Here is a 22,071-nt window from a genome sequence, read left to right on the forward strand (position 1 = left end):
TTCGAAAACGAAATTCTCTCTGAAATTCAATTTAGGTGCTAGTGAAATGGAGCTTTGTTCAGTTCGCTCTTCTTTGGACATCGCAATATAAGTTAGTAAACAATATGTCCGGGAACCCCGAAAACAACCAGTTTAACGATGACGAATTGGTGCCACCTGAGTGGCTCAACTTCGAGTTCATAGCTCGTGTTTTGGAAGGCCATGAGCTGGAGCCCGTGGTCAAGGTTCTCGATTTGACCTTCTCCCCGGCGAGTGCGAAGGGAGATCACTATGCCAGCATCATGTTCCGGGCAAGGGTGAAGTATACCAACCGGAAGGGGGAGTTCCAGAAATCGCTGATTATAAAGACAATGCCAGAGGCAGAGGGACACAAGAAGGATATGCTCGGAGGATCGCCCATATTCGAAACAGAGATGGGATTGTACACAAAGGTGTTGCCCGAGTTCGAGAGGATCCTTCAAGAGGTCGGCGATGACACCAAGCTTTATGTGAATTGCATACACCACAGTCTGGAGCCGCATCAGGTACTAATCTTTGAGGATCTGGTCGAGATGGGTTACATTGTGCTACGGGATCGGGACGCCACCTTAGATGAGATACGCAGCGTCTACTTTAAACTGGCCAAGTGGCATGCAGCCAGCTTAAAAGTGCAGAATGAGGTAAGTTGTTGAAGGTAATTGATAATCTTCTTCTAATATGAATTTTTATCAGCAACCGGAGTTCCTAGAGCCGTACACCCACGGACTGTTTGAGATGCCACAAGTCCTGAATGATCCCTTTATGAGAACTGGAATGGAATTCTTCGTTGAACTTTTGGCTAAGGAGCCGGAGCTGAATAAGTACAAGCCGTATTTCGAAAGCATCAAGGGCGACTTCCTAGAGCGACTTGTTGAAGAGTGGAAGGACATTCGAAGGAGCCAGAAAAAAGACGAGTACAGGGTACTTTGCCACGGAGACCTACACCTTCGAAACATTATGTTCAAGTATAAGGACACTGGATCCTTCGAGGACTGCATGCTGCTGGACTTTCAAATCAGCAATCTCTTTCCCTTGACTTTCGATCTGGTCTATTCGATTTACATGCTTTTGGAGCCGGAGCACCGATGGAAGAACTGGGATGAACTCATCAACTATTACTTCTCCGTTCTGCAGGATGTTCTAAAGAAGATCGGATATAAAGGGGTAATGCCAACTCAATCAGGTCTTTGGCAGCGCCTGCATCAGCACAAGTACTACGGTGAGTTAGCAGTTTTATCTAAGTGTAATTTAATCTTAATATAATCTAATTCAAATATTTTCCCAACAGAGTTCTTCCTCATTAGCACCTTCCTACCGCTGATGTGGGCATTGAGGGATAAGTCCGTTGACTTTGGCGATCTGCTTCAAAATGAGGAAAAGCGAAGGAAATGCTCTTTTTCTAAAGGATACATTGAAGAAGTCACCATATTGCTGGCTCGATTGGATCAGTTGGGCTTACTCCAAGAATAAAAGATTTCGAGAAATATTAGCTATAATTTCCAGTACGGATTAATAAATCAATCCTAAGTTAAGTTAAATTAAGCCCAGCACTTTCACCATCTTCCAACTCTCTTACACAGCAGATTCATAATCAATCTATCAATTCTATCAATCATTTTCTTCACTATGCTAAGCACGTTTTTGCAACTACACATGTCAACCCAAGCTAAAATTAGAAAAACAAACAATTTAAATGTTTGCCTCATTTGAATCGCTAATTTGCATCTCCCTATGGCTGCTCATCTGGAGGCCCAATGAATGGGAACTATTTGCGTGTTCCTAATTACATATATAGAATGCCTCGGTCAATTAAAACCCCATTGTGACGCAGTTTTTGCCATCAATGCCAACGGCTGGGTGTGCAATTATTTTATAGAATGTTTCCGGCTGATTAAATAGAAAAACAAGTGCGGTTTTTGGTTGGAAGAAGCCAATAGATTAAAAACACGATTACAGAAAAGTCTAAGTTCGATTCGAATCCTAACTAACTTAACTAACTAACTAACTAACTTATTATCAAGAAATAATTAGTTATCGCCAATGCCTATTTTTGTTAATTGATTGATAATCATTGAAGTGCAGAAGCGAATGAACACCTGTTTATTTTGCTGTTGGCACATACGTCACTAGTTGATAAATCTGAAGCTCACAAGCTTGCAGAAAGATTTAAAGATTTTTCATACCAAGCCAAAGTTTGAAGACAACGTCATTTGGGCCCATTTCAATCTCATCGCACGCGTAACCATTTTAGCCAGTCATGATGATTGTTTTCTACGTTTTGTTTGGGGTAGTGAAACCAAACGAAGTGTGTGTAAATTAAATCAAATTCTTATTTATTGCTTGCGCCTATGATATATGATATCACAGCAAATTGGCTACACAATTGGAATCCGGGATTAAAGCTAATTCGACTTCAAAAGTCCCTTGTTATCGAAGAACGGTAGAAGCACCTTCATTGCTTTGGCATAGTAGGGATTGATGAAGGTCCTGTATCGTAGGGCATCGGCCTCGGGTCCTGGGGCCAGCATCATTTTCATATTGGCATCCTTGTCCGTGGGCATAAGTGTGGCCACCATCACGCCCATGGAGGTGAGAGGTCCTACCAATTGAAATTTTAATTTCAGCTTATTCAAAATATAAATCCTAAAATAAACTAACCCCAGAATCCGTACTTCAGCATCATGATGTGGAGATCCCTGAGTGTGGGAATGGGTTTCGAGTAGTTCAGTAGCTTAAGGCACTCCGCAAGGCGCTGGTGATAGATCTGAATAAAGTGATCGAATTCCTTGACTTTGATATCCAGCGATGCCGATGTTGTGATCAAGTACCAAAGGTCTTGGGCCGGAGTGCCCCACTTGCCAATCTGCAGGTCCACGAATATGGTTCTATCGATCTCGCCGTTAGCCTTGTAGTTGAACATGATGTTGTTGGACCAACAGTCGCCGTGGTTCAGCACATTGAAGTCATTCTCGTCCACCTGGTTGATTTGCAGTGCTTCCTCGAACACCTCCAAGGGGTCCCACATCCGGGCGATGTAGCTTTCGGCATTCTCGAGGTCCCAGTTGCGCATGGCCTTGAGGAACTGCTCCTGTCGCAGCTTACCCAGAGACTCAAAGAGTTCCCGACTCTGCTCGTTGTACATGGACATGAGGTACATGGTATCGTAGGGACCATTTATTTCCTTGGCCACCACGGAGGCAGCATGCAGTTCGGCCAGTTTCCGCAGCACTTGGCGCATGTGCGGCAGATCGAATCCTTTTAGTCGATCGAAGTTCTTGAAATTCTGCCGGCTCAGATCCTCGAAAACCATGGTAATCAATTCGGCGGTGGCCTCGACATGGAGGCACTTGGGCGCCAACTCGATTTCCGCGCCAGCCTCCTTGTAAAGCTTTACGAACTGCGGGATGTGCACCTCGTACATTTTTCGCTCCTTGGGGAACAGTCCCATGCCATTGACCACATCCGCTCCACTGTCCGCCTCCAGCATTGTCTTCAAAATGTATGACACCTTCTGCTCGCTGCCATCTGAAAAATGGAGTAAGCATGAATAAGTCTGGAAAATCATCCCTGTTAAGCTACTCACCCTTCAGCAGTATGTCCACAATGACGCGGATCATAATGGATGTGTAGTTCTCGCCGGGCGCAGTGGCCGCAATGGGCACAAGGTTAATGATCTTGTCAAAGTTTTCCACATCCTTCTCGATGATCGGGTGGAAGTAGTCCTCGTTTACCCACTTCGGTATGTGCAGGTGCTCGTTGGGATTAACGGGCTTTTCCGCGCTGTTGTTTGGCGACATTTTGATGCTGATGCTGAAAACGGTGGATCAATTAATTGACTTTCGCGGCGGAAACGAACATCGGTTCAAGATCAAAGCAATTAGAAAAGTTACATTGTAATTCCCATTCAGTTTAATAACAGTTAACGACAGCGAAAGCATCAGTGTGTTCAAAGTCCAAAACTTTTGCATTTCGTTTGCACAGTTTACATTTTAATAGTAATTTTATGGCTAAGCATTTAGTATTTCAGTCTGCTATTTTTTTCGAATATATTTGAATTTATTATTTTTATAATTTTCGTACTATGCAGCAAGGCAAAGATTGTTTCCGCCTTATATGAATGGCTGCGAAGTGCCCATCACATTTGCTACAATTGTTATTTATTACTGACCGACTTGCGGATTTCTAATTCCAATTTAAATTCCCGCTCGGAGAAAACGCTGCTTTTGTGTCCGACGATTTCTAACGACAAGCAAATACTGAATTCTCCGTCCGGTTCGCATACTTTTATACTAATAGTCACCCATGGCAAGTGCACTAGTATCTGTGTTTGGGCCGAACTGATAGCGTAAACGGGTTTTTGTTTAGGCGTACCATAGCACCGATATACTAGATATGATGCAGAACAAAGGTTACAATAAGGCCAAGTAATGGGTTCCCATATTTTTGGATAACCGAAGTCCTGAAAGAAATCATCATTGACCTGCACAAATCCATTTTGAATGGTATTGGTAAGGTTCGAATTTGTTTGAGGAATTCTAGCGTCTAAATTTCTAAGATATCTTATCACTAAGTATGTAAATTATCGGTTATCACAAAATAAACCATAAGAACTATGTTCTTTGAAGTTTTCATGTCACATATTATCATTTATATCCAACCAAAGTCCTAATTTTTGGCATATGAAGATTACGTTTTTCCCAGAATGCAACGGAATTATTCCTTACTGAGTTTTGAATGAATTGTGACCACACTGTATTTAATAAATTGATGGGCTAGCAATTACAGGAAGCTATATTGGAAAAAACAATGGCTGATCTCAACAATCGATAAGTTTGAATACTGCAATTGATGAAACAACCCGTTGTTGAAATTTTGTAGATACATCTCTCGTTATATCTGTAGAAGTAATGTTGACATAGAACTTAATTGTTCTCCAACAAATTCATTTAAATTCCACACAAATAGTTCACTTCATTGTCACTACTCGTGTTTCAATACTTATACAAATGCATTGTGGTCTATTGACCAGCTGAAATTCGTTAATTGAACCAGCTTTGTCATCCCGAATCGGAATAATTGAGGACTGTCCGATTTCGGGATGTGTGTCATTGGCTCGCGCTCGTGGTGGCCTGATAGCGAATATTATCAATTTAGATTGAAGCTCAATTAAAGTTAGTTTGCGATTACGCCTTTATTAATAGCAGGCGTAAGCCCATGCGAAACACACGAAATAATGTGTTAAAAAGGCGTACCAACATGACTGGCATTTAAAGCTGAAATCAACCCAAACAAAATAGATAAGGCTCCTAATCAAGTTTATTGAGCATTGTACATGAATCAATTGGCAGTCTATGAATAACTCTTTCATTCATTAAATGGTCGAGATTTCATCATGCGAAACATTAATCCATGCCTAATTTAGCAGGGAGCGCTCCTCCATCCAGGGCAGGATATCCTTCATCGCCTGGATGTATTTCCGGCTGGTAAACATGGCACACTTCATTTTGGAGGCATATCGTTCGTTTACCTCGTCCTCGAACTGATTCATCATGGTTATGGGCAGGGCCCGAGTGACCACCACATAGGCTGAAATCCATTCACCGATTACATTTAATTTAGTTAATATCTAATACCCACCAGCCAGTCCGTTCTTGTTTAGGGCATCTCGAATATGCTGCAACTGCGGTAGACTGCCACGGAAATTAAGAGCTTTGAGGTTATCCAGCAAATGGTAGAAGTAGTACTGAACCATATTGTCAAACTGGGTTAGTTTTATGTCCTTTTCAGCGGACGACAAGATGGTGTAGTACAAATCAATGACCTGGAAAAAGTAAACGATTGAAGATGACTTTTACGCGGAGGCTTATAAACCGGAAAACCTACAGGAGATCCATATTTGACCAACTGGTAATCGAGCAGGGCGGTGTCCTCCACATGGCCGGAGTCATCAAACTTGAACATAACGTTGTTCACCCAGCAGTCGCTATGATTCAGGACATTAAATTCATTGGAGTCGGGTGAATGGAGCTTTAATAGCCCATCGACGAGGTCCTTCTCCTTTTCCACGAACCGTTTGTGGAAATGATCGCCCAAACGCCAGCGACGCAACTGAGAAAGGAAGATCTCCGGATCGTTCAACTCCTGGAGCACAGATTCGTTGGCCTTTGTATAGACTCCGTTGACCAAAAGATTGCTAAAGGCGCCATGCTTTTCCACACACACGGCGGAGGCGGCATGGAACTGGGCCAGTTTCTTGAGCACCTGCTTCAGGCACAATTTGTTGAAGCCAGCCTGTCGTTCAACGTTTTTGTAGGCCTTGGACTTGAGATCCTCCAGCAGGACGTACTGAACACCGATGCTGTAGTCCAGCCTAAAGGCCCTCGGACCAAAGGACACCTTCTTGCCCACCTCTCTGTAGAGTTCCTCGAGCTTGGGCAGGACATTGTGGTAAACCTGATGTTCCCGTTGGAACATCTTCAACTGGTTCATCACCATGGCTTGAATGTCGCTGCCATGTTGTGCCTTCAGTAGAAAGAACAATTTCTTCATCGTGTAGTCCTGTAGTTGGACTTTCACCTGGATTGGTAGGAGCACAGTGCAGTTGCAAAACTGGATAAGATGAACGCTTGGCATGACGGACGTAATCTGCACCCCATCTTCCAGGACGGATTGGACGGCCTGGTTCAAGGACAGAGAGGAAACCCAATCGGGAATTTTCGGTACTTTCATTGCTATTTTAATATACAAAACAATTTTGTTTGGAAGTGTAACTATTGATTGAAATTTCTATGAAAAGAGCCTAAAAGATTAACTCATTATTGCAATATTAACCAAGTTTAAAATTCAAGTTTTTAAACTATCATGATGTATCAATTCTATTTTTAAATGTCAGTCAACGGGCCTTTAGAATATAATTATCTTTTTATTTGACTTTATTTGACTTTTGTAGATGACACAATTAAAAAGTCATTATTAAAGTACGAATCCATCATTACTCCACAACTTTGGGACGATAATCACTTCCAGTCGAGCAGGCCGCGGTTGTCCAACCATGGCAGCACCTCCGTCATCACCTGGACGTATTTCGGGTTGGTGAACATGGCGTTCTTCATTTTGGACTCGTCACTTATATAGCTTTCCAGATTAGCATCGACTGTCTTGTCCAGCATGACGACGGGCAACACCTTGGAGACCACCATATAAGCTGTCGATAAAGCATTATAAATGTGATATCGTAATGTCGATACTGGACTGGATTACTCACCAGCCAATCCGTTGCGGAACAGTGAAGCATGCAGGTTCTTCAACTTGGGCAGTGGTCGGTGGTATTGCAGCAGCTTCAGATTCTCAATGAGATTATCAAAATAGTAGCGCACGAAGTAGTCAAACTTGGCAGTCTTCAGCTCTGGAGCAGCCGATGACAATATCAAGTAGTACAGATCATTGGCCTGCAGATAGAAAGTTAAGATTATTTATATTCGGATTTAACCTTTATCTAAGGAACCTACCGGACTTCCGTATTTTCCCACTTGAAAGTCAACGAAAAGGGTCTCCTTAATAGTTCCAAATGCATCATGTTGGTACATCACATTATTGGCCCAGCAGTCTCCGTGGTTGAGCACGTTGAATTCTCTGCTATTGTATTGCTGATCCTGCAGCAGACTATCCACCAAGTAGTCATCGCTGTAAGCCTAAATGAAACAGATTTATAGCCGGATCACCTTTAAACTCATTGGTACACCAGTTACCCACCAGCTTCTCATAAATTTTCTGCGCATTCTTCCACTTCTTGAGCTGAGCCAAAAATGCACCAGATGCATTGAACTCCTGAAGAAGCTGGCGATTGGCCTCGCTGAAAACGCCCACGGTGAACTCCTCGCCAAAGAGACCGTGGTGCTCCACGTAGCAGGCGGATGCCGCATGGAAGGCGGCCAGTTTCTCTAGAACCTTGTGCATGTGATCGAGATCCAGACCGGCCAGGCGATTGGCGTTCTTGAAGTTCTTGCGATGCAGGTCCTCCAGCAGAATGTAGTCCACTCCGAGGTCACGATCCAACTTGAAAGCCTTGGGGGCGAACTGAATGGGTTTGCCGGCATCCGCGTAGAGCTTCTCGAATTTGGGCAGAATGCTATGGTACATCTGTTCCTCTTTTTGGAAGAGCTTCAACCTGGCCAGGATGGCGGCCATCATTTCGTTGCTGTTCTGCGCCTTCAGAACAAAGGAAAGATCCTTAGTGCTGTGGTCTGCGAACAATATTTATGCGATATAACTAATTGCATTCATCTAGAGGATTATCTATTTTATAGATCCGCACTCACCAATCAGCTCCACTTCCACCAGCAAACGAAGGAACTGTGTAGAATAGTTATCGCCATCGCTGCTGCCCTTTTGTGGGCTTATCGAGATGATCTTCTCAAAGTCTCCGATCTGGGCCTGAACAGCCTTCTCCAGAGTGATTTTCGACAGCCAAGATGGAAGATTATTGGCTGGCACCTCACTGTGTCCATTGGTGGCCTCAGACATGATGAATCTGCCATAGAATTAATTCAAAATACCATTAGTGTCCTGCTGATAGCAACGAATGAAATGCTTCAACTTCACTGTTAGCATGGCTAACAGATTGTTCGACAACATCAAGCATAGGTGGCGCCACTCTTCCGTTTCTGCCAAAGGCGCGGAATATTTGAATAATAAAATGCGTTCTGCTTTTGGCCCAGCCCATTCAATAAATAACGTCTCAAGATTTGTATATTTTTAGAGAATTATATCAAATGGGCCGACAAATGGAGTATCTTGAAATTGAGGTCTAATGCGTCGGCGGAAAATTATCATAACGGACACTAATTGGTACAGTAAAATAAAAAGAATGAAAGAACGTTGAGTGCAATAACTTTTGAATGCTTTTCCATGATGTTATCTCTGCCAAAGTCATTATTACCTCAATATGTGGCACTTCTTTTATTTCACACTTAAAAAAGTCAGTAAGCTTATGACTCAAGCTAATACTTAAAACTGCTAATGCCACTCTCAAGTGTTTTTTCTTCGATACTTGAGAAGAGTTGATGCACTATCCGATATTTTTATATATTTTTTAAGTGTAATAGATTAGAAAACTTGTATTACTAAGAATTCCGTGGGAAATGCATCTATCGAAGTAGTTGGAGAAACGTGATTTGGCGATTTGTGGTCATTCCAATACGGGTAATTACCGAACTTTTGTGGGGCTTTTATTGATTAGGCAATTATCAGAATTATCGCAAATTAATGAGCAAAAGTCGTAAATCAGGTCACATGCCACCGAATGAAACACCTGCTATGAGTTTAGAGTGCATTACGAAACACTATTTGGAAAATCCTACCTAATCGAACTAAAATGCTAGTATTGATTTTTGAACAATTTTCAATGCACTTTCTTTGCTTATAAGCTAATTTCACTCTTAGTCGCTCTTTGCAACACCAGAAAAGTCTGAATACTAGATGTCAGTCCCATCTGAACCATGTTTTTATAGCACTATTGGGGGTTGGTCAAAACTGGCGGGTTGGATCCCTAGATTCGGGGAATGGCCCACTGCGAAAACACACACAGCGGTAGCAAACCTTTTTCCTTAATTTGTAAACGGAGCGTACTGATAGATCGACTGCAATCCGGCCAACTGTCGAATGGGAAATACGAGTCTTTGTGCTCGGGAACAGCGGTATTGCCCCGATTTGGGTATGGGCCAAGAAATTCCTTATCGCATGCATTCGATTGAAGTTTATTTTGTAATTCAGTTCGCCAAAACCGGCAAAAGAGTGGCAATTGGCGGTGGCGAGAGTGGGTGCGCGATAGCGTGCCAGAGCGAAAGGTGTGTGATATATGATATAGAGACGCAAACACCTTCAATTGTTTGATTGATAACGAAAACGGTTTCTTGTTCCCGCTCCTGATTCGACTTCCTTATCGGGATCGGGCACCCGAGTTCCTCTTTGTGCTCGCCATTCGCTCTAATTATTTCGTGATTCCTCATTAATTGCTGTTTGCGGGCGTGACATGTGATGGGTAGATAGACAGTTCACCTTCGGTTTCCGCACGAGCACCACGCACTCAATAAACAATTATTAGAATATTAGTAATCCAACAAATTGCTGGTCTATATGGGCACCATACGGCCTTTTGATTATCTTTAATTGTGGTTTAATGGGGCACTTAAGTTTTGTTTTATTTTTAGCCCTGGCTTAGACCAAAGCCATGTTAAATATAGTTTTACATACCCATCATACCATCTGCCTAATGAGAAACACGAATACTATACTTCACTGAATAATGGTTGATCAGTTACAAAATTATTTTATTTTTAAGTCATGTATTAGTATTTCATTACAAGCAGAACATTTCATATGGTATGTTGTTACAAATTTTCTTTCCCAGAGAGCATTAGGAATCACTTTAGTAATAAGTATTATACTTTATATATTTATGTATAAAAATCGGGATCAAAGAAGTGCTGTAAACTAGAACTGGACGGCCCCTCGATTGTTCAACCATTTGAGGATGGCGCTAACGTGCTTCTTATATCGGGCATTGGAGTACATTGCCATCTTGAGACCATCTCCATTATCCGTCTCGGTGACAAAGTCGGTCAGATTTGCTTCTTCAGTCCGATCGAGCAGCACTGGTGGGCAGAGAATGAAGGCAATGTGATACCCTACGATTGGAAAAGAAATCAGAACTTGGTTATCTACAGCTTTGCAGAGCGAGCTTTCCACCTACCAACTCGTCCATATTTCAATAGCTGAGTGTGGAGGAACCTCAACGTGGGGGTTGCAAGTAGTTCTGGGCGTACGGACCCTTCAGATGGATCCTGGTGGCCGAGACCGCATGCCACTGGGCCATCTTCTTCAGAACACTCTTGGTGTGAACCATGTCTAGACCCTCCAGGCGATCGACGTTCCTGAAACCCAAAGGACCCAGATTTTGCAGAAGTACGTAATCATCGGGCGCGTCGCCTTGGCCCCAAACTTGACCTCCAAGCCCACATCCTTGTACATTTGTTCCAGCTCGGGAACCACCTGAATGAACACATCCCTCTCCACCGCAAACATGTTGTTCTTCTTCAGAATCTCTCAGTACATCTCGAAATCATGCGGAGTCTTCAGCATATAGCTCACATTTTCGATGGTGTGATCTGAGGATGAATATTTCTGCTTGACTTTCCATTGTTTGCCGCATCTGTGACTCATACTCACCCTTCAGTTCAACTTCAAACTTGAGGCGCAGCATAATTGTAGAGTAGTTTTCTCCCGGCTTGAGACCGGCTTCCGGCTTGAAGCTCTTGATTCCGGCATAATTGCCGCCGTAACGCTTACTTAGCAATTCTTCAAATAGATCTGCTTTCAGCCAGGTGGGCATAGGCACTGTTTCTGTCTCCTCCGTCATTCTGAGCAAACTAAAAGTTTATTTGCCGGCTGGTGCCGAACAAACGTGGGAGCAAAACTTTTTCCCTTTGTATCTTTGTTTGCTACCAAAACAAATGCCAATCCGAAAGCTCCAAAAGCTTGTCGGAAAACAAAGAGAGTGCCGGTTATGGAGAGTTCTCCAAACAGCTTGTTTTCAAAGTCTCGCGAGTAATACATATATACAGACCAAAACAAACGTGGGGGTATGCCTCGCATACACAAACATATTTATACCCATTTAGAGGCTTGTCTGTCATATAAGTGTAAAAGATAATTAATATAATTGTACGACCATATACAAAAAAATTGCTTATAACTATAGTTATATTTTTATAGTTATATTTTCGTATATGTAGACTCCCGGGTAAAAGTTTTTTTTTATTATTGAGCACAATGCTTGTCAAACTCTAGTTAGGTCTTTATTAAATATTTCACAACACGTTACTGTACTGTATAGCAAACTTTAGTTTCATTTTTTCGTTATACACCATACACCATACATACTTTTAATATATATAAACGATTTAATTTTGTTAATTCTGTGTTAATAAAAGTGTCTATTCCATAGCTCCTCGATGCTGAAGCCATGGCAATAGAACCTCCATATGTTTGCGAAATCTGGGATTAATGTATAGCGATTTCTTAAAGCTACAGTCGTCATCACCAAGAACCCTATCAAAATCGGCGCCGTCCACGGGATCCAGGAGCACATATGCCAATATAGTTGAGACGCAGATGAACGCTGAAAAGGTTTTCTTTTAGAAGATCTAAACTAATGATTGGGTAACGATTGAAAACTTACACCATCCACTGTATTTGTTGAGAGAGTCGTGAATACTTCTTAAAGTGGGAAGAGTTTTCGAATATCCAAGCAATTTGAGATGCTTTACCAACTCGGAGTGGTAAAACCATATGAAGTAATCAAACTTTGATGTTTTTATGTCCAAGCTTGTAGAAGACAAAAGGAAGTAGTACAGATCCTGGGTCACTGATCCCCACTTGGGGACCTGCAGATCGACAAAGTACGTATCCTGTATCTCGCCTTTCTTATTGTACTGGAACATAATGTTGTTGGCCCAACCATCGCCATGGTTTAACGCAACAAATTCATCAGGACTCGGATTGTTCAGATTGTCCACAATTTCGAATGTCTTGCCGGAGGCAATGCGCTGCAATTAATGATAAGATATAAGATTTGAAGATACGGATATCAAAAGATAAGTTACCCACCAGATCATTTAGATAAGTCTCGAAGCCCTTGCACAGATGGACGTTTTCCAGAAAAACTTTCATACTCCGATTAATAAAGGCATCTATGATTTCCTCGTTCTTTAAAAATCCCTGTGTGTACTTCTCCTGATAAGGACCCTTTGTTTCCACTCGAACGGCAGAGGCCGCATGCCACTGGGCAAATTTCTTGAGGACACTTTCGGTGTGAGCCTGGTCCATGCCTTCGAGGCGATCTATGTTCCCGAAACCACGTGGCCGGAGATCCTCCAGCAGGACGTAGTAGTCGCTGGCCTCTATTTCGTAGAGTTCAGCTCCAAACTTGACCTCCAATCCCACATCGCGATACAGTTGCTCCAGCTCGGGCACTACTTCCACATACATTCCTCGCTCCACATCGAAGATATCTGTCTTCTCGATTATTTTACGATACTGCTCTGACTGATGGGGAGTCTTGAGCATAAATGCCTTAGTGGTTTGAGTGTTATCTGGAAAGTTTACAATATTTTAAAGATTATTTTACCCTCATTTACTAGTTCTATGGAATAAAATGATATGAACCTTCTTTCTCAACATCCAGTTCAATTCTAAGCATTACGGTGGCATAGTTCTCGCCAGCAGCGACTCCTGCACTTGCCCTCATGGATTTTGTGGCTCTGTAATCCTTGACAATCCTTTTAAGCAGCTCCTCAAAGACCTTTGGCTTAACCCAATCCGGAATGGCGACCTGTTTTTGGCTAACATCCTCATCCTTTGTCTGGGGAGGCATTTTGTAACAATCTGTTCGAGATCAGCGCACTTACTGCGAGCTTAGAGCACTCAGCGAATCTCTTAAATACTCTAGGGAGAAATTAATCTTCATGTGAGCGACAAGCATTACGTCTTACCCAACAAGCAGTCAACTGTTTTATATTAATTTAGTTTGAGAGAAGTGACTGTGCTCGAAAGGTGCGTCCGGAAATTTTAAAACAATCCCCCACCCCACAGAGTAGATTATCATAGTGACTTCGCAGTTTCTGCGATATGGGCGCAATATAATATATCTTAATCCAAAATAACATTAAAGTGTTTAGATTCAGATGATGTGACCACAAGGATTGCGTTGGGATTGAATCAAGTATTTGGAAAGATTATTCCAACATCACCTTATTTATTATAATCAGAAATTCAACATCAATGTATTGTATCGTATAATTTATTTCTAAGTAAAAATGATATGTTCAAATAGACTGATTTAAAGAGACCATTTGATATTTTACTCCAGGGCCCCTCGATGCTGCAGCCAAGGTAAGACAACTTCCATATGCCTGCGGTATCTGGGATTGGTGTAGATGGAATTCGTAAAGTTGGAATGGTCTTCCGATATGAATTTATCGAAATCAGCTTCATCTGTGGGGTCCAGCAGAACGACTCCCATTACGGATATAGAGCAAATGAAGGCTAGAATAAGATTATATTTATAAGAAGATTTAATGATAGTTAACTACCCTAACTTACCCCATCCACTGTACTTGTTAAGATCATTGCGAATGCTTCTTAAGGTTGGCGGTTTCTTTGAATAGTTCAGAAGTTTGAGGTGTTTCACCAACTCCGAGTGGTAGAACCAGACAAAATAGTCGAATTTCTCCGTTTTAATGTCCAGGCTGGTCGATGAAATCAAGAAATAGTACAAATCCTGCGCAACTGATCCCCACTTCGGCAATTGAAGATCAACAAAATATGTATTTAATATCTCGTTTTTGTCGTTGTACTGGAACATAATGTTGTTAGACCAACCATCGCCATGGTTGAGGGCATTGAACTCGTCGGCTTTCGGTTCCTTAATATCATTAAATATATCGAATAACTTTTCTGAAACACTTTGCTGTAGCCAGAGAAATGTTGAGATTAGAAACGCACCCAAATGGAAATACAAGTTAACTTACCAAATCCTTTATGTAAGCTGCATGTCCTTCGTACTGATCGATATTATTTAGCAAAATTTTAGCGCTGCGATCGCAGAAAAAGTTCTTGATTTCTTCCAATTTGAAGAAACCATTGGAATACTTGTTTTCGTAGGGGCCCTTGCGGTCCACGCGAACTGCAGAAGCCGCATGCCATTGGGCGAACTTTCTCAGTACACTTTCGGTGTGAGCCTGGTCCAAGCCCTGCTGGCGATCTACATTTTTGAATCCTCGAGGCCTGAGATCCTCCAGTAGAACATAGTGCTCGCTCACCTTTATTTCGTAGGCCTCAGCCCCAAACTTTACCTCCAAGCCCACATCCCGGTACATTTGCTCCAGCTCGGGAACCACTAGCACATACATTCCGCGCTCCACATCGAAGATGTTCGTTTCTTGAAGAAGCTTGCGATATGCGTCAGTGTCGTGGGGAGTTTTTAGCATGAATGCTTTCGTTACTTCCGACTTGTCTAAAATATAGATCCTTTGGCATTAGTTTTCGATTTTTTTTTAAATAAATTTAACTTACCCTTCGTTTCCACATCCAGTTCCAGTCTCAGCATTATGGTGGCATAGTTCTCGCCAGGAGCGACTCCTGCTTTGGCCCTTAGGGCCTTGGTCTTCTTATAATCCTTGACATTATCCTTGAGCAGGTCCTCAAAAGCTTCTGGTTTCACCCAGCCCGGAATCGGAACCTCTCGCTCGCAAACAGTTTCATCCTTTGTCTGGGGTGGCATTTTAAATTGTTCTACTAGACTTGATCGCACTTACTGAGCACTTGCTATGCAAGTCTCTTCATTAAATAGGTTTGATTTTGATATAAGATGAGAGAGATAAACCTTATCTCAATCGCCACAGACAGCTTTAATTAGAATATGACATTGCAAGTTTATCCACGTACATATAAGTTTGCGTAAACCATGCCATAAAGTCGTTTTGAGCGTGACATTACAAATTAAAAAATATCCTAAAACTTTTTGAAAACAAATTAAAGATTATATTTAGAACATGAGATACCGAATTTGTCGATTTCGTCGAAGTGCGAACGGCGAGTTCCGCAGTCCATCCGTGTCCCGATGCGATAATCAACGACAAATAGTACGAATTGGGTGTCTCACTCGGGCAAACTCATAATAGTTAATTGTAAAAAAGCTTGGTGTATAAAAACTACAACTTGCTAACTTATTACCCTGTGTAGAAAGCCATTAAATCAAGTAATATATGTATGTTAGTAGATAGAACAATTTAAAGAGGTACGCTCTATAGCTTTTATTTACGTTTTGTTTTGCTACCCTGTTCACATGCCTTATATGGCATATGGTTGAGTAGTTTGCTCTTCCAAACTTTGCAGATAGCTTTTCTGTTATAATGAGGCGGTTATCTTCATTTTGTTTTGTTTTGATACGCTTATTTGTTGATGCCCAAAAAAGTGTTCCCTAAGTACTTAGAAGTTATAGCCACAAAAGCTTATAAAACCGGTTTTTTAAGTTATGTTTTGCTACGCTGGTTTGTTGTGACCATATATGGTATATTGTACTACCCAGTATATATTTTACCAACTGAATGGGAATGAACTTCTTAGTGGAAGTCTAGTTATCATATTTGGTGTAGTACCTTTTGATCTGTTAATAATTGAGGTATTGAATGGCTTGGTCATTAAGTTAATTTTAAACATTGGTTCCCATTATCATAACCACATTCCCTCCAAAAATGCCAAATTTATGATGAGTTTGGTCAATTGATTGAAGTCCTTTATCGTTAAAAGTTCTAAGTTTATTTATACTCATTGCCATTATCGCGCACAGATACTGATAGCACTATCATAGTGCCCCACATTGTTCTGACTCAATTTCGATTGTATATTGTGAAAAATTGAAATCACTGTGTTGGCGGCTCTAGAGCTCCAAGGCGCCACGATTCAACAGCCAGGGCATGACGGCTTGGATGTGTTTGCGGTACCGGGGACTGTTGTAGAGCTGCATCTGGAAGTCATTGCCACCCATGAAGTTCTCCAAACTGGCACTGTCCGTGGGATCCAAGAGAACAGCGGACATTACACCAGTAGCGACCGAGTAGCCTGGGGAATGTAATAAAATTATTATCTATTTCCCAAAAGGACCCACTAGATTCCATACCGAAGTATCCGTATTTGAAAAGCGCCAAATGAATATCTCGCAGAGTAGGAATGGGTTTCGAGTATTTCAGAATCTTCAGGTGCTCCACCAGATTATCGTGATAAATCTTAATATAATAATCGAATTTTGCCAGTTTATCCTCCAGCTTTGTGGATGAGAGCAAGAAGTAGAGCAGATCCTGTGCCACGGTTCCGTATTTGGGCAGCTGGTAGTCGACCAAATACACCTCCTTGATCTTTCCGAAGGCATCATACTGGAACATTATGTTGTTCGACCACGAATCGCCGTGGTTCAGAACGTTGAACTCCGTTGGCTCGACCTTGGCGAACTCAAAAACCTTATCTATAGTAACAGGCTGCAACGCTTTCTGATATAGGAAGGAACAATTAAATATTTTACGCGACTAGTTGGGCGTTTGAAGTATTTACTACTTACGACTTTGTCCAAATAAGCCTCGTGACCTTCGTAGGTGGCGCAGCTCTTAACGAAATTCGCGCCCATTCCTTTCAACATTTCAGACATAACGGGCTTGCTTTCCTCCTTAAAGAAGCCTTGAAGTAGGCTTTTGGGATAGGGTCCTTTGGTGGCCACTCGCACGGCAGATGCTGCATGCCATTGGGATAGCTTTCGCAGAACTCGCTCCGTGTGCGCTTGATCCAGTCCTTCGAGGCGGTTGGCATTCTTGAACCCTTTCAGTCCCAAATCCTCCAGGGCCACGTACTCTGTCTTAGCATTCTTGAGATCATAGCTTTTGGCGCCGAAAGTGATGTCCACTCCCACTGCTTTGTAAAGGTCCTCTAGTTCCGGAACAACCTCGTTATACATGGTACGCTCGATTTCAAAGATGTTGGTTCGTTTCATCATCTCCTGAATAACCTCCAGTTGGTGCGGCAACTTAACCATGTAGGATACCGATTTCGATTTGCCATCTAAGGTTTGCAAATGAGAGAGTTTTCTTGTACATAGTAACGCAGTAACTTACCTTGCAGTTCAACTTCGATTTTGACACGAAGCATAATGGTGGCATAATTTTCACCTGCAGCAGATCCAATGTCCGCCTTAAAGTTCTTGACCTTTGAGTATCCGTTCACATTTGCCTTGAGCAAATCTTCAAATATTTCAGCAGTTAACCAATCGGGAATTTTACTGGCCGCCATTGTAGATAATAGTTGCTTTGTTCTCAGAAGTAGAAAACACGTATACGCCCCGTTGTTCTACAGTTAGTGGACTGAGGCCAGGCAGGGAGGATCAATAGTTTTATATCGTTGGGGGAGCTTTCCTAATTCAGTTCATAGAACAAGTGGGCTTTTCACTGTCTGACGTACAAGCTTTTCTGAGTAAACTTTAATTAATTACCTATCGAACAAGTTTTATTCTATTTCACGTTTTGTCGTTTTGAGTAAATTAAACATAATACATATGTGTACATCGCTCAAACTATATTACACTAATATAACAATGTTCCGGGGCGATGAGCAGTATAATTGGTCTAGTCAGTGAAACATCTTTCAAATCATATCACAAAAGATCTCTGTATCCACGATTGACCAAATTTGGAGTTGTATTCCCGCTCGGTACAAATAGATCTTATCGCAGAAATATATCAGTAATCACGTATGCCTGTTAACAATTACTGCTTTTAAGATACGCTATTCAATACACATTTTAAAAGCAGTTTAATGTTTTTAAAAAACTTTTAATTCTTTATTTTAATACATTTACAATACCTTATGCGTAGGCTGCACCAAGATCAGTTAGTTGGATAAAGTGGTTTTTGTGAACCTAAGTCGGAGTGTGTTGTCGTATGATGGAATCAATAATTTCCTAATTTATGTCCAGGGCACCGCGATTGAGCAGCCACGGCAGGATCGCCTGCATGTGCTTCCGATAGCGGGGATTGTTGTACATTTTCATCTGGAAGTCCAGTCCCTCGGCGGTATCGCCAACAAAGTTCTCAAAATTGGCGTTCTCCGTTGGATCTACAAGAACGGCTGCCATTACACCTGTGGCCACAGAGTATGCTGAAGAATTATGGATACAAGTATTAAATACATTCTACAATTGTTCTTATTTATTCTTACCAAAAGTTCCGTATTTGTACAGAGACTTATGGATATCTCGCAGGCTTGGCATTGGCTTGGAATATTTAAGGATTTTCAGATGCTCCACCAGGTTATCATGGTACACCTTAATGTAGTAATCGAATTTGCTTAGCTTGTCCTCCAGCTTTGTGGATGAAATCAGGAAGTAGAGCAAGTCCTGAGCAACAGTGCCGTACTTCGAGACCTGAAAGTCGACCATATACACCTCCTTGATTTTTCCAGACTCATCGTACTGGAACATAATGTTATTGGTCCACGAATCGCCATGGTTCAGGGCGTTGAACTCCGTGGGATCGACTACGCACATCTTAAACAACTCGTCTATCATCACGGACTTAAGAGCTTTCTAGTGAGATATGATATAATAAAGTTCGTAAACTACATTTTTATAACAAACTTCGATATAAAACTTACGACTTGTTCTATATAAGCCTCGTTACCTTCGTAGGTGCTACAGCATTTGACAAAAACCTGTCCCATGCCGTTCATCATATTGTTCATCATCGGCCTGTTTTCCTCCTTGAAGAATCCCCTCAGCACGATTTCCGGATACTGCCCCTTGGTGGCCACCCTTACGGCCGTTGCAGCATGCCACTGCGCCAACTTCCGGAGAACCCGCTCCGTGTGCGCTTGGTCGAGACCCTCGAGGCGATTGGCGTTCTTAAATCCTTTGATGCACAGGTCCTCCAGAGCTATGTACTCGGTTTGGGCATTCTTTAGCTCATAGCTCTTGGCTCCAAACGTGACCTCCACACCGGCTGCCTTATAAAGAGACTCCATCTCGGGAACCACCGAATTGTACATGGTGCGTTCGATTTCGAAGATGTTGGTGTGCTTCATCATTTCCTTGTAGATTTCCATCTGATGTGGCAACTTGACCATGTATGACACCTCTTTGGTGGTACCATCTGGAAGGCAGGAATTCGAGGTCAACAGAGCTCCCACACTGTCCACGTCCCAACTCACCCTGCAGCTCCACTTCGATGTTAACTCGCAACATAATAGTGGCGTAGTTGTCACCTGCCGCAGATCCCATTTCCGCTTTGAAATTTCGCACTTTCGAATACCCGTCCACACTCGATTCGAGAACATCTTCAAAAAGTTCGGCGGTGACCCAATCGGGTATTTTGCCAGACGCCATTGTAGATACTCGGGATTACTATTTTGAAATCGAACAGAACACGTATACGTCCAGTATGACGGTCTAGCGTAGACTGATGAAAACCGAGTATTCTATTCTTTATATCTGTGGAGCTTTCAAATTTCGTAGTGCACGGCCGATTTCTCTCGATCTTCCCTCAAAAGCTCCGCTACTAGCATTCTAAATATTTCGGCAGCTGAAAGAGCGTCGTTTGCCTTTGTTTATTTCACGACGAGCGATTTCACTGTAATTATTCAAATTGAGCCTGCATACAAATTGAAAATAATTATTTGTAAAACTATGCACATTTATTAATAAAAAGCTCTCGTATAAGCTTATTTACTAACACCTTAAAGTGATAAGCATTTGAGATATTTTGTGAACAATTTGTTTGTATTAATTGAATACAATATTATTATTACACTATTCGTTCTCTAGAAAGTGGTTTATCATTGCATGCTCCGTCTATCTTATGTAACCCCGGTTAATGAGCCATGGCAATATGACTTTTATCTGATCCACGTAAGCCGGCAACAGGAACATCTTCCGCTTGAACGCGATCGCCTCCTCCGAGTTACCCATTATATTGCCTATATGTGAACCAACATCGGGTGGGAGCAGAACTATGGGAAGCATTCGCTGGGCGCATATGAAAGCTACAAACAAGTGGGTGAGGTTTCAGCTTAAAATTCCTCTGAAAGAAGCTTCAGATAACGATCTTACCCCAGAGACTATATCGGTGTAGGTGGGCGTGAAACTGGGATAGTGTGGGTGCATTCCGATTGTAATTGAGCATGGTGAGGTGTTCGACTAGCTGCTGGTGATAATACTCTATGAAATAGTTAAACATTTCCAGCTTGATCGAAAACTTAGGAGAGGTCATCAACATGCAGAGTAGATCTTGGGCGGGTGTGCCTGGTAATAAGTATTATTATTAAAATGACATCTTTTGGAGTTTTCTTTTAGCTTACCATATTTTGGGAGCTGGAAGTCAACAAAGCAAACGTCCTCCACTTCTGAGACGTTCTTATACTTGAACATAAAGTTATTGCACCAAAAATCTCCGTGGTTTAACACACATAACTCCAGAGGATCGTTCTTACCAAACTCAATGTTCAGATCCGTCAATTGAGATGTATAGTCGCTCTGCATAAAAATTATTACAATGTATATAAATGAATATAAAATAGTCTCACTATGAGGACGAGCTGTCCTGGCTCCAGATTATATTGCTGCATACACTCCAGGAAGGGCATACAAAAATTAATGTTGAATTCATCGAGTAATTTCTGGTGCTCAGTAGTAAAGTAACTCTCCCGGATATCCTTCTCGTATTCCCCCAGCTCGACTACTCTTTTTGCAGATGCTGCATGCCACTGGGCCAATTTCTTGAGGACCGCCTCCACTTCAAACTGCTCCAATCCCTGGGTTCTGTCGGCATTCCTATATCCCCTCTTCCGCAGATCCTCCAACAGAATGTAGTCGCTTTTTACCGGCTCTCCTGGAAACTTTAGATGCACAGGCTTGAATTTCGGTGAGATGGAAGTGTTTTTCGCATAGAGATCCTCCAATTCTGGTATCAGATGATCGTACATGTCCAACTCAGCATCAAACATCTCGTGGAAGTCGTTCTTCTCACCTTCCGGCACCAAAGGAATCTTCAGTATGTAGCTGACATCTTCTATGCTGTTATCTGAATGTTATCATTAATTATTTGACTAGATATTTTTGTCTTTCTAGCTCACCTTTCAGCTGCATTTCAATTTGTATGCGCAGCACGATCGTCAAATAGTTTTCCCCTTTGCTAATCGCCGATGTTGGAACAAATTTAACGATCGCCTTGAAATTCGGATTACTCTGTTCCAACAAGCTGCAAAAAAGCTCCTTGGTCACCCACTTTGGAGTTGGTTGGTCAGTCATTTTAGCTTTGTTTAGATGCGCTAACGTCCGATATTATTGCCTTACAAGTAGTTACTGGACCACAAAATGCGTCGCTGAATAAAAGCTCGATATATTGTGTTCTCTTAAATTCCGTGACATCATACTCTGTTTAGAAGATACTGAACTTTTAA

The 22,071-nt window shown here is 42.0% G+C and overlaps 10 protein-coding genes across 13 annotated transcripts; 1 reads left to right on the forward strand and 9 right to left on the reverse strand.

Moving 5' to 3' along the window:
- The first annotated feature begins 20 nt into the window (after nt 1–20).
- LOC6619709 lies at nt 21–1,868 on the forward strand. Its single transcript, XM_002043888.2, has 3 exons — nt 21–659; nt 712–1,237; nt 1,307–1,868. The coding sequence occupies exons 1-3, from the start codon at nt 105–107 to the stop codon at nt 1,486–1,488; spliced, it is 1,263 nt and encodes a 420-aa protein (XP_002043924.1). The 5' UTR covers nt 21–104; the 3' UTR covers nt 1,489–1,868.
- Nucleotides 1,869–2,324: 456 nt separating this feature from the next.
- Nucleotides 2,325–4,294, reverse strand: LOC6619710. Of its 2 annotated transcripts, none has more exons than XM_002043889.2 (4): nt 4,187–4,294; nt 3,602–3,828; nt 2,677–3,543; nt 2,325–2,617 (listed from the first exon to the last, which is right to left on the reverse strand). In XM_002043889.2, the coding sequence occupies exons 2-4, from the start codon at nt 3,813–3,815 to the stop codon at nt 2,421–2,423; spliced, it is 1,278 nt and encodes a 425-aa protein (XP_002043925.1). In that variant the 5' UTR covers nt 3,816–3,828; nt 4,187–4,294; the 3' UTR covers nt 2,325–2,420. The 2 variants fall into 2 exon arrangements, with proteins under 2 accessions (XP_002043925.1, XP_032579538.1); XM_032723647.1 differs by lacking the exon at nt 4,187–4,294 and adding an exon at nt 3,909–4,151.
- Nucleotides 4,295–5,272: 978 nt separating this feature from the next.
- LOC6619711 lies at nt 5,273–6,834 on the reverse strand. Its single transcript, XM_002043890.2, has 3 exons — nt 5,902–6,834; nt 5,656–5,839; nt 5,273–5,604 (listed from the first exon to the last, which is right to left on the reverse strand). The coding sequence occupies exons 1-3, from the start codon at nt 6,745–6,747 to the stop codon at nt 5,432–5,434; spliced, it is 1,203 nt and encodes a 400-aa protein (XP_002043926.1). The 5' UTR covers nt 6,748–6,834; the 3' UTR covers nt 5,273–5,431.
- An 86-nt stretch (nt 6,835–6,920) lies between these two features.
- LOC6619712 lies at nt 6,921–9,697 on the reverse strand. Of its 2 annotated transcripts, none has more exons than XM_002043891.2 (6): nt 9,616–9,697; nt 8,337–8,548; nt 7,771–8,261; nt 7,527–7,709; nt 7,283–7,466; nt 6,921–7,222 (listed from the first exon to the last, which is right to left on the reverse strand). In XM_002043891.2, the coding sequence occupies exons 2-6, from the start codon at nt 8,539–8,541 to the stop codon at nt 7,035–7,037; spliced, it is 1,251 nt and encodes a 416-aa protein (XP_002043927.1). In that variant the 5' UTR covers nt 8,542–8,548; nt 9,616–9,697; the 3' UTR covers nt 6,921–7,034. The 2 variants fall into 2 exon arrangements, with proteins under 2 accessions (XP_002043927.1, XP_032578272.1); XM_032722381.1 differs by having other exon boundaries at nt 9,646–9,685.
- Nucleotides 9,698–10,319: 622 nt separating this feature from the next.
- On the reverse strand, nt 10,320–11,497 carry LOC6619713. Its single transcript, XM_032722232.1, is given in 5 exon segments — nt 10,320–10,703; nt 10,769–10,814; nt 10,817–11,004; nt 11,007–11,183; nt 11,245–11,497. Coding segments are annotated over 5 exon segments (795 nt in total). The 5' UTR covers nt 11,435–11,497; the 3' UTR covers nt 10,320–10,509.
- Nucleotides 11,498–11,851: 354 nt separating this feature from the next.
- LOC6619714 lies at nt 11,852–13,490 on the reverse strand. The gene is made up of 4 exons (XM_002043893.2): nt 13,243–13,490; nt 12,685–13,169; nt 12,257–12,623; nt 11,852–12,196 (listed from the first exon to the last, which is right to left on the reverse strand). Exons 1-4 carry the CDS (start codon nt 13,448–13,450, stop codon nt 12,012–12,014), a joined length of 1,245 nt encoding a protein of 414 aa, XP_002043929.1. The 5' UTR covers nt 13,451–13,490; the 3' UTR covers nt 11,852–12,011.
- A 293-nt stretch (nt 13,491–13,783) lies between these two features.
- Nucleotides 13,784–15,410, reverse strand: LOC6619715. Its single transcript, XM_002043894.2, has 4 exons — nt 15,151–15,410; nt 14,607–15,091; nt 14,179–14,545; nt 13,784–14,121 (listed from the first exon to the last, which is right to left on the reverse strand). The coding sequence occupies exons 1-4, from the start codon at nt 15,356–15,358 to the stop codon at nt 13,937–13,939; spliced, it is 1,245 nt and encodes a 414-aa protein (XP_002043930.1). The 5' UTR covers nt 15,359–15,410; the 3' UTR covers nt 13,784–13,936.
- Nucleotides 15,411–16,372: 962 nt separating this feature from the next.
- LOC6619716 lies at nt 16,373–17,991 on the reverse strand. The gene is made up of 4 exons (XM_002043895.2): nt 17,739–17,991; nt 17,192–17,685; nt 16,757–17,123; nt 16,373–16,698 (listed from the first exon to the last, which is right to left on the reverse strand). Exons 1-4 carry the CDS (start codon nt 17,911–17,913, stop codon nt 16,517–16,519), a joined length of 1,218 nt encoding a protein of 405 aa, XP_002043931.1. The 5' UTR covers nt 17,914–17,991; the 3' UTR covers nt 16,373–16,516.
- Nucleotides 17,992–18,094: 103 nt separating this feature from the next.
- LOC6619717 lies at nt 18,095–20,075 on the reverse strand. The gene is made up of 5 exons (XM_002043896.2): nt 19,825–20,075; nt 19,273–19,766; nt 18,838–19,204; nt 18,484–18,777; nt 18,095–18,405 (listed from the first exon to the last, which is right to left on the reverse strand). The coding sequence occupies exons 1-4, from the start codon at nt 19,997–19,999 to the stop codon at nt 18,581–18,583; spliced, it is 1,233 nt and encodes a 410-aa protein (XP_002043932.1). The 5' UTR covers nt 20,000–20,075; the 3' UTR covers nt 18,095–18,405; nt 18,484–18,580.
- A 296-nt stretch (nt 20,076–20,371) lies between these two features.
- Nucleotides 20,372–21,976, reverse strand: LOC6619718. 2 transcript variants are annotated; one of them, XM_002043897.2, is made up of 5 exons: nt 21,745–21,976; nt 21,196–21,692; nt 20,971–21,145; nt 20,723–20,914; nt 20,372–20,655 (listed from the first exon to the last, which is right to left on the reverse strand). In XM_002043897.2, exons 1-5 carry the CDS (start codon nt 21,917–21,919, stop codon nt 20,465–20,467), a joined length of 1,230 nt encoding a protein of 409 aa, XP_002043933.1. In that variant the 5' UTR covers nt 21,920–21,976; the 3' UTR covers nt 20,372–20,464. The 2 variants fall into 2 exon arrangements, with proteins under 2 accessions (XP_002043933.1, XP_032578122.1); XM_032722231.1 differs by having other exon boundaries at nt 21,196–21,685; nt 21,745–21,813.
- Between the last annotated feature and the right edge of the window lie 95 nt (nt 21,977–22,071).

The sequence above is a fragment of the Drosophila sechellia genome, chromosome 3R (assembly GCF_004382195.2).
Source record: "Drosophila sechellia strain sech25 chromosome 3R, ASM438219v1, whole genome shotgun sequence".
NCBI classification, from domain to species: domain Eukaryota; kingdom Metazoa; phylum Arthropoda; class Insecta; order Diptera; family Drosophilidae; genus Drosophila; species Drosophila sechellia.

What these genes read in the sequence shown, in the direction of transcription:
- LOC6619715 (XM_002043894.2), bottom strand. Translation starts at nt 15,358, where the DNA reads ATGCCACCCCAGACAAAGGATGAAACTGTTTGCGAGCGAGAGGTTCCG. An exon ending in ACTGGATGTGGAAACGAAGG is followed by an intron (nt 15,092 to 15,150) that starts GTAAGTTAAATT and finishes TCTATATTTTAG; the next exon opens with ACAAGTCGGAAGTAACGAAA. An exon ending in TAACAAGTACAGTGGATGGG is followed by an intron (nt 14,122 to 14,178) that starts GTAAGTTAGGGT and finishes ATCTTATTCTAG; the next exon opens with CCTTCATTTGCTCTATATCC.
- LOC6619712 (XM_002043891.2), bottom strand. Translation starts at nt 8,541, where the DNA reads ATGTCTGAGGCCACCAATGGACACAGTGAGGTGCCAGCCAATAATCTT. An exon ending in GGTGGAAGTGGAGCTGATTG is followed by an intron (nt 8,262 to 8,336) that starts GTGAGTGCGGAT and finishes TATTGTTCGCAG; the next exon opens with ACCACAGCACTAAGGATCTT. An exon ending in TGGGAAAATACGGAAGTCCG is followed by an intron (nt 7,467 to 7,526) that starts GTAGGTTCCTTA and finishes TTCTATCTGCAG; the next exon opens with GCCAATGATCTGTACTACTT.
- LOC6619718 (XM_002043897.2), bottom strand. Translation starts at nt 21,919, where the DNA reads ATGACTGACCAACCAACTCCAAAGTGGGTGACCAAGGAGCTTTTTTGC. An exon ending in CAGGACAGCTCGTCCTCATA is followed by an intron (nt 21,146 to 21,195) that starts GTGAGACTATTT and finishes ATTTTTATGCAG; the next exon opens with AGCGACTATACATCTCAATT. An exon ending in CTTCCAGCTCCCAAAATATG is followed by an intron (nt 20,915 to 20,970) that starts GTAAGCTAAAAG and finishes ACTTATTACCAG; the next exon opens with GCACACCCGCCCAAGATCTA.
- LOC6619716 (XM_002043895.2), bottom strand. Translation starts at nt 17,913, where the DNA reads ATGGCGGCCAGTAAAATTCCCGATTGGTTAACTGCTGAAATATTTGAA. An exon ending in AATCGAAGTTGAACTGCAAG is followed by an intron (nt 17,686 to 17,738) that starts GTAAGTTACTGC and finishes TGCAAACCTTAG; the next exon opens with ATGGCAAATCGAAATCGGTA. An exon ending in TTTCAAATACGGATACTTCG is followed by an intron (nt 16,699 to 16,756) that starts GTATGGAATCTA and finishes TACATTCCCCAG; the next exon opens with GCTACTCGGTCGCTACTGGT.
- LOC6619717 (XM_002043896.2), bottom strand. Translation starts at nt 19,999, where the DNA reads ATGGCGTCTGGCAAAATACCCGATTGGGTCACCGCCGAACTTTTTGAA. An exon ending in CATCGAAGTGGAGCTGCAGG is followed by an intron (nt 19,767 to 19,824) that starts GTGAGTTGGGAC and finishes CCTGCCTTCCAG; the next exon opens with ATGGTACCACCAAAGAGGTG. An exon ending in GTACAAATACGGAACTTTTG is followed by an intron (nt 18,778 to 18,837) that starts GTAAGAATAAAT and finishes ATAATTCTTCAG; the next exon opens with CATACTCTGTGGCCACAGGT.
- LOC6619710 (XM_032723647.1), bottom strand. An exon ending in TGTGGACATACTGCTGAAGG is followed by an intron (nt 3,544 to 3,601) that starts GTGAGTAGCTTA and finishes TCCATTTTTCAG; the next exon opens with ATGGCAGCGAGCAGAAGGTG. An exon ending in GCTGAAGTACGGATTCTGGG is followed by an intron (nt 2,618 to 2,676) that starts GTTAGTTTATTT and finishes TTCAATTGGTAG; the next exon opens with GACCTCTCACCTCCATGGGC.
- LOC6619714 (XM_002043893.2), bottom strand. Translation starts at nt 13,450, where the DNA reads ATGCCTCCCCAGACAAAGGATGAGGATGTTAGCCAAAAACAGGTCGCC. An exon ending in ACTGGATGTTGAGAAAGAAG is followed by an intron (nt 13,170 to 13,242) that starts GTTCATATCATT and finishes TAAACTTTCCAG; the next exon opens with ATAACACTCAAACCACTAAG. An exon ending in AGACTTATCTAAATGATCTG is followed by an intron (nt 12,624 to 12,684) that starts GTGGGTAACTTA and finishes CATTAATTGCAG; the next exon opens with CGCATTGCCTCCGGCAAGAC.
- LOC6619711 (XM_002043890.2), bottom strand. Translation starts at nt 6,747, where the DNA reads ATGAAAGTACCGAAAATTCCCGATTGGGTTTCCTCTCTGTCCTTGAAC. An exon ending in TGGTCAAATATGGATCTCCT is followed by an intron (nt 5,840 to 5,901) that starts GTAGGTTTTCCG and finishes TACTTTTTCCAG; the next exon opens with GTCATTGATTTGTACTACAC. An exon ending in AAACAAGAACGGACTGGCTG is followed by an intron (nt 5,605 to 5,655) that starts GTGGGTATTAGA and finishes AATGGATTTCAG; the next exon opens with CCTATGTGGTGGTCACTCGG.
- LOC6619709 (XM_002043888.2), top strand. Translation starts at nt 105, where the DNA reads ATGTCCGGGAACCCCGAAAACAACCAGTTTAACGATGACGAATTGGTG. An exon ending in GCTTAAAAGTGCAGAATGAG is followed by an intron (nt 660 to 711) that starts GTAAGTTGTTGA and finishes AATTTTTATCAG; the next exon opens with CAACCGGAGTTCCTAGAGCC. An exon ending in GCATCAGCACAAGTACTACG is followed by an intron (nt 1,238 to 1,306) that starts GTGAGTTAGCAG and finishes TTTTCCCAACAG; the next exon opens with AGTTCTTCCTCATTAGCACC.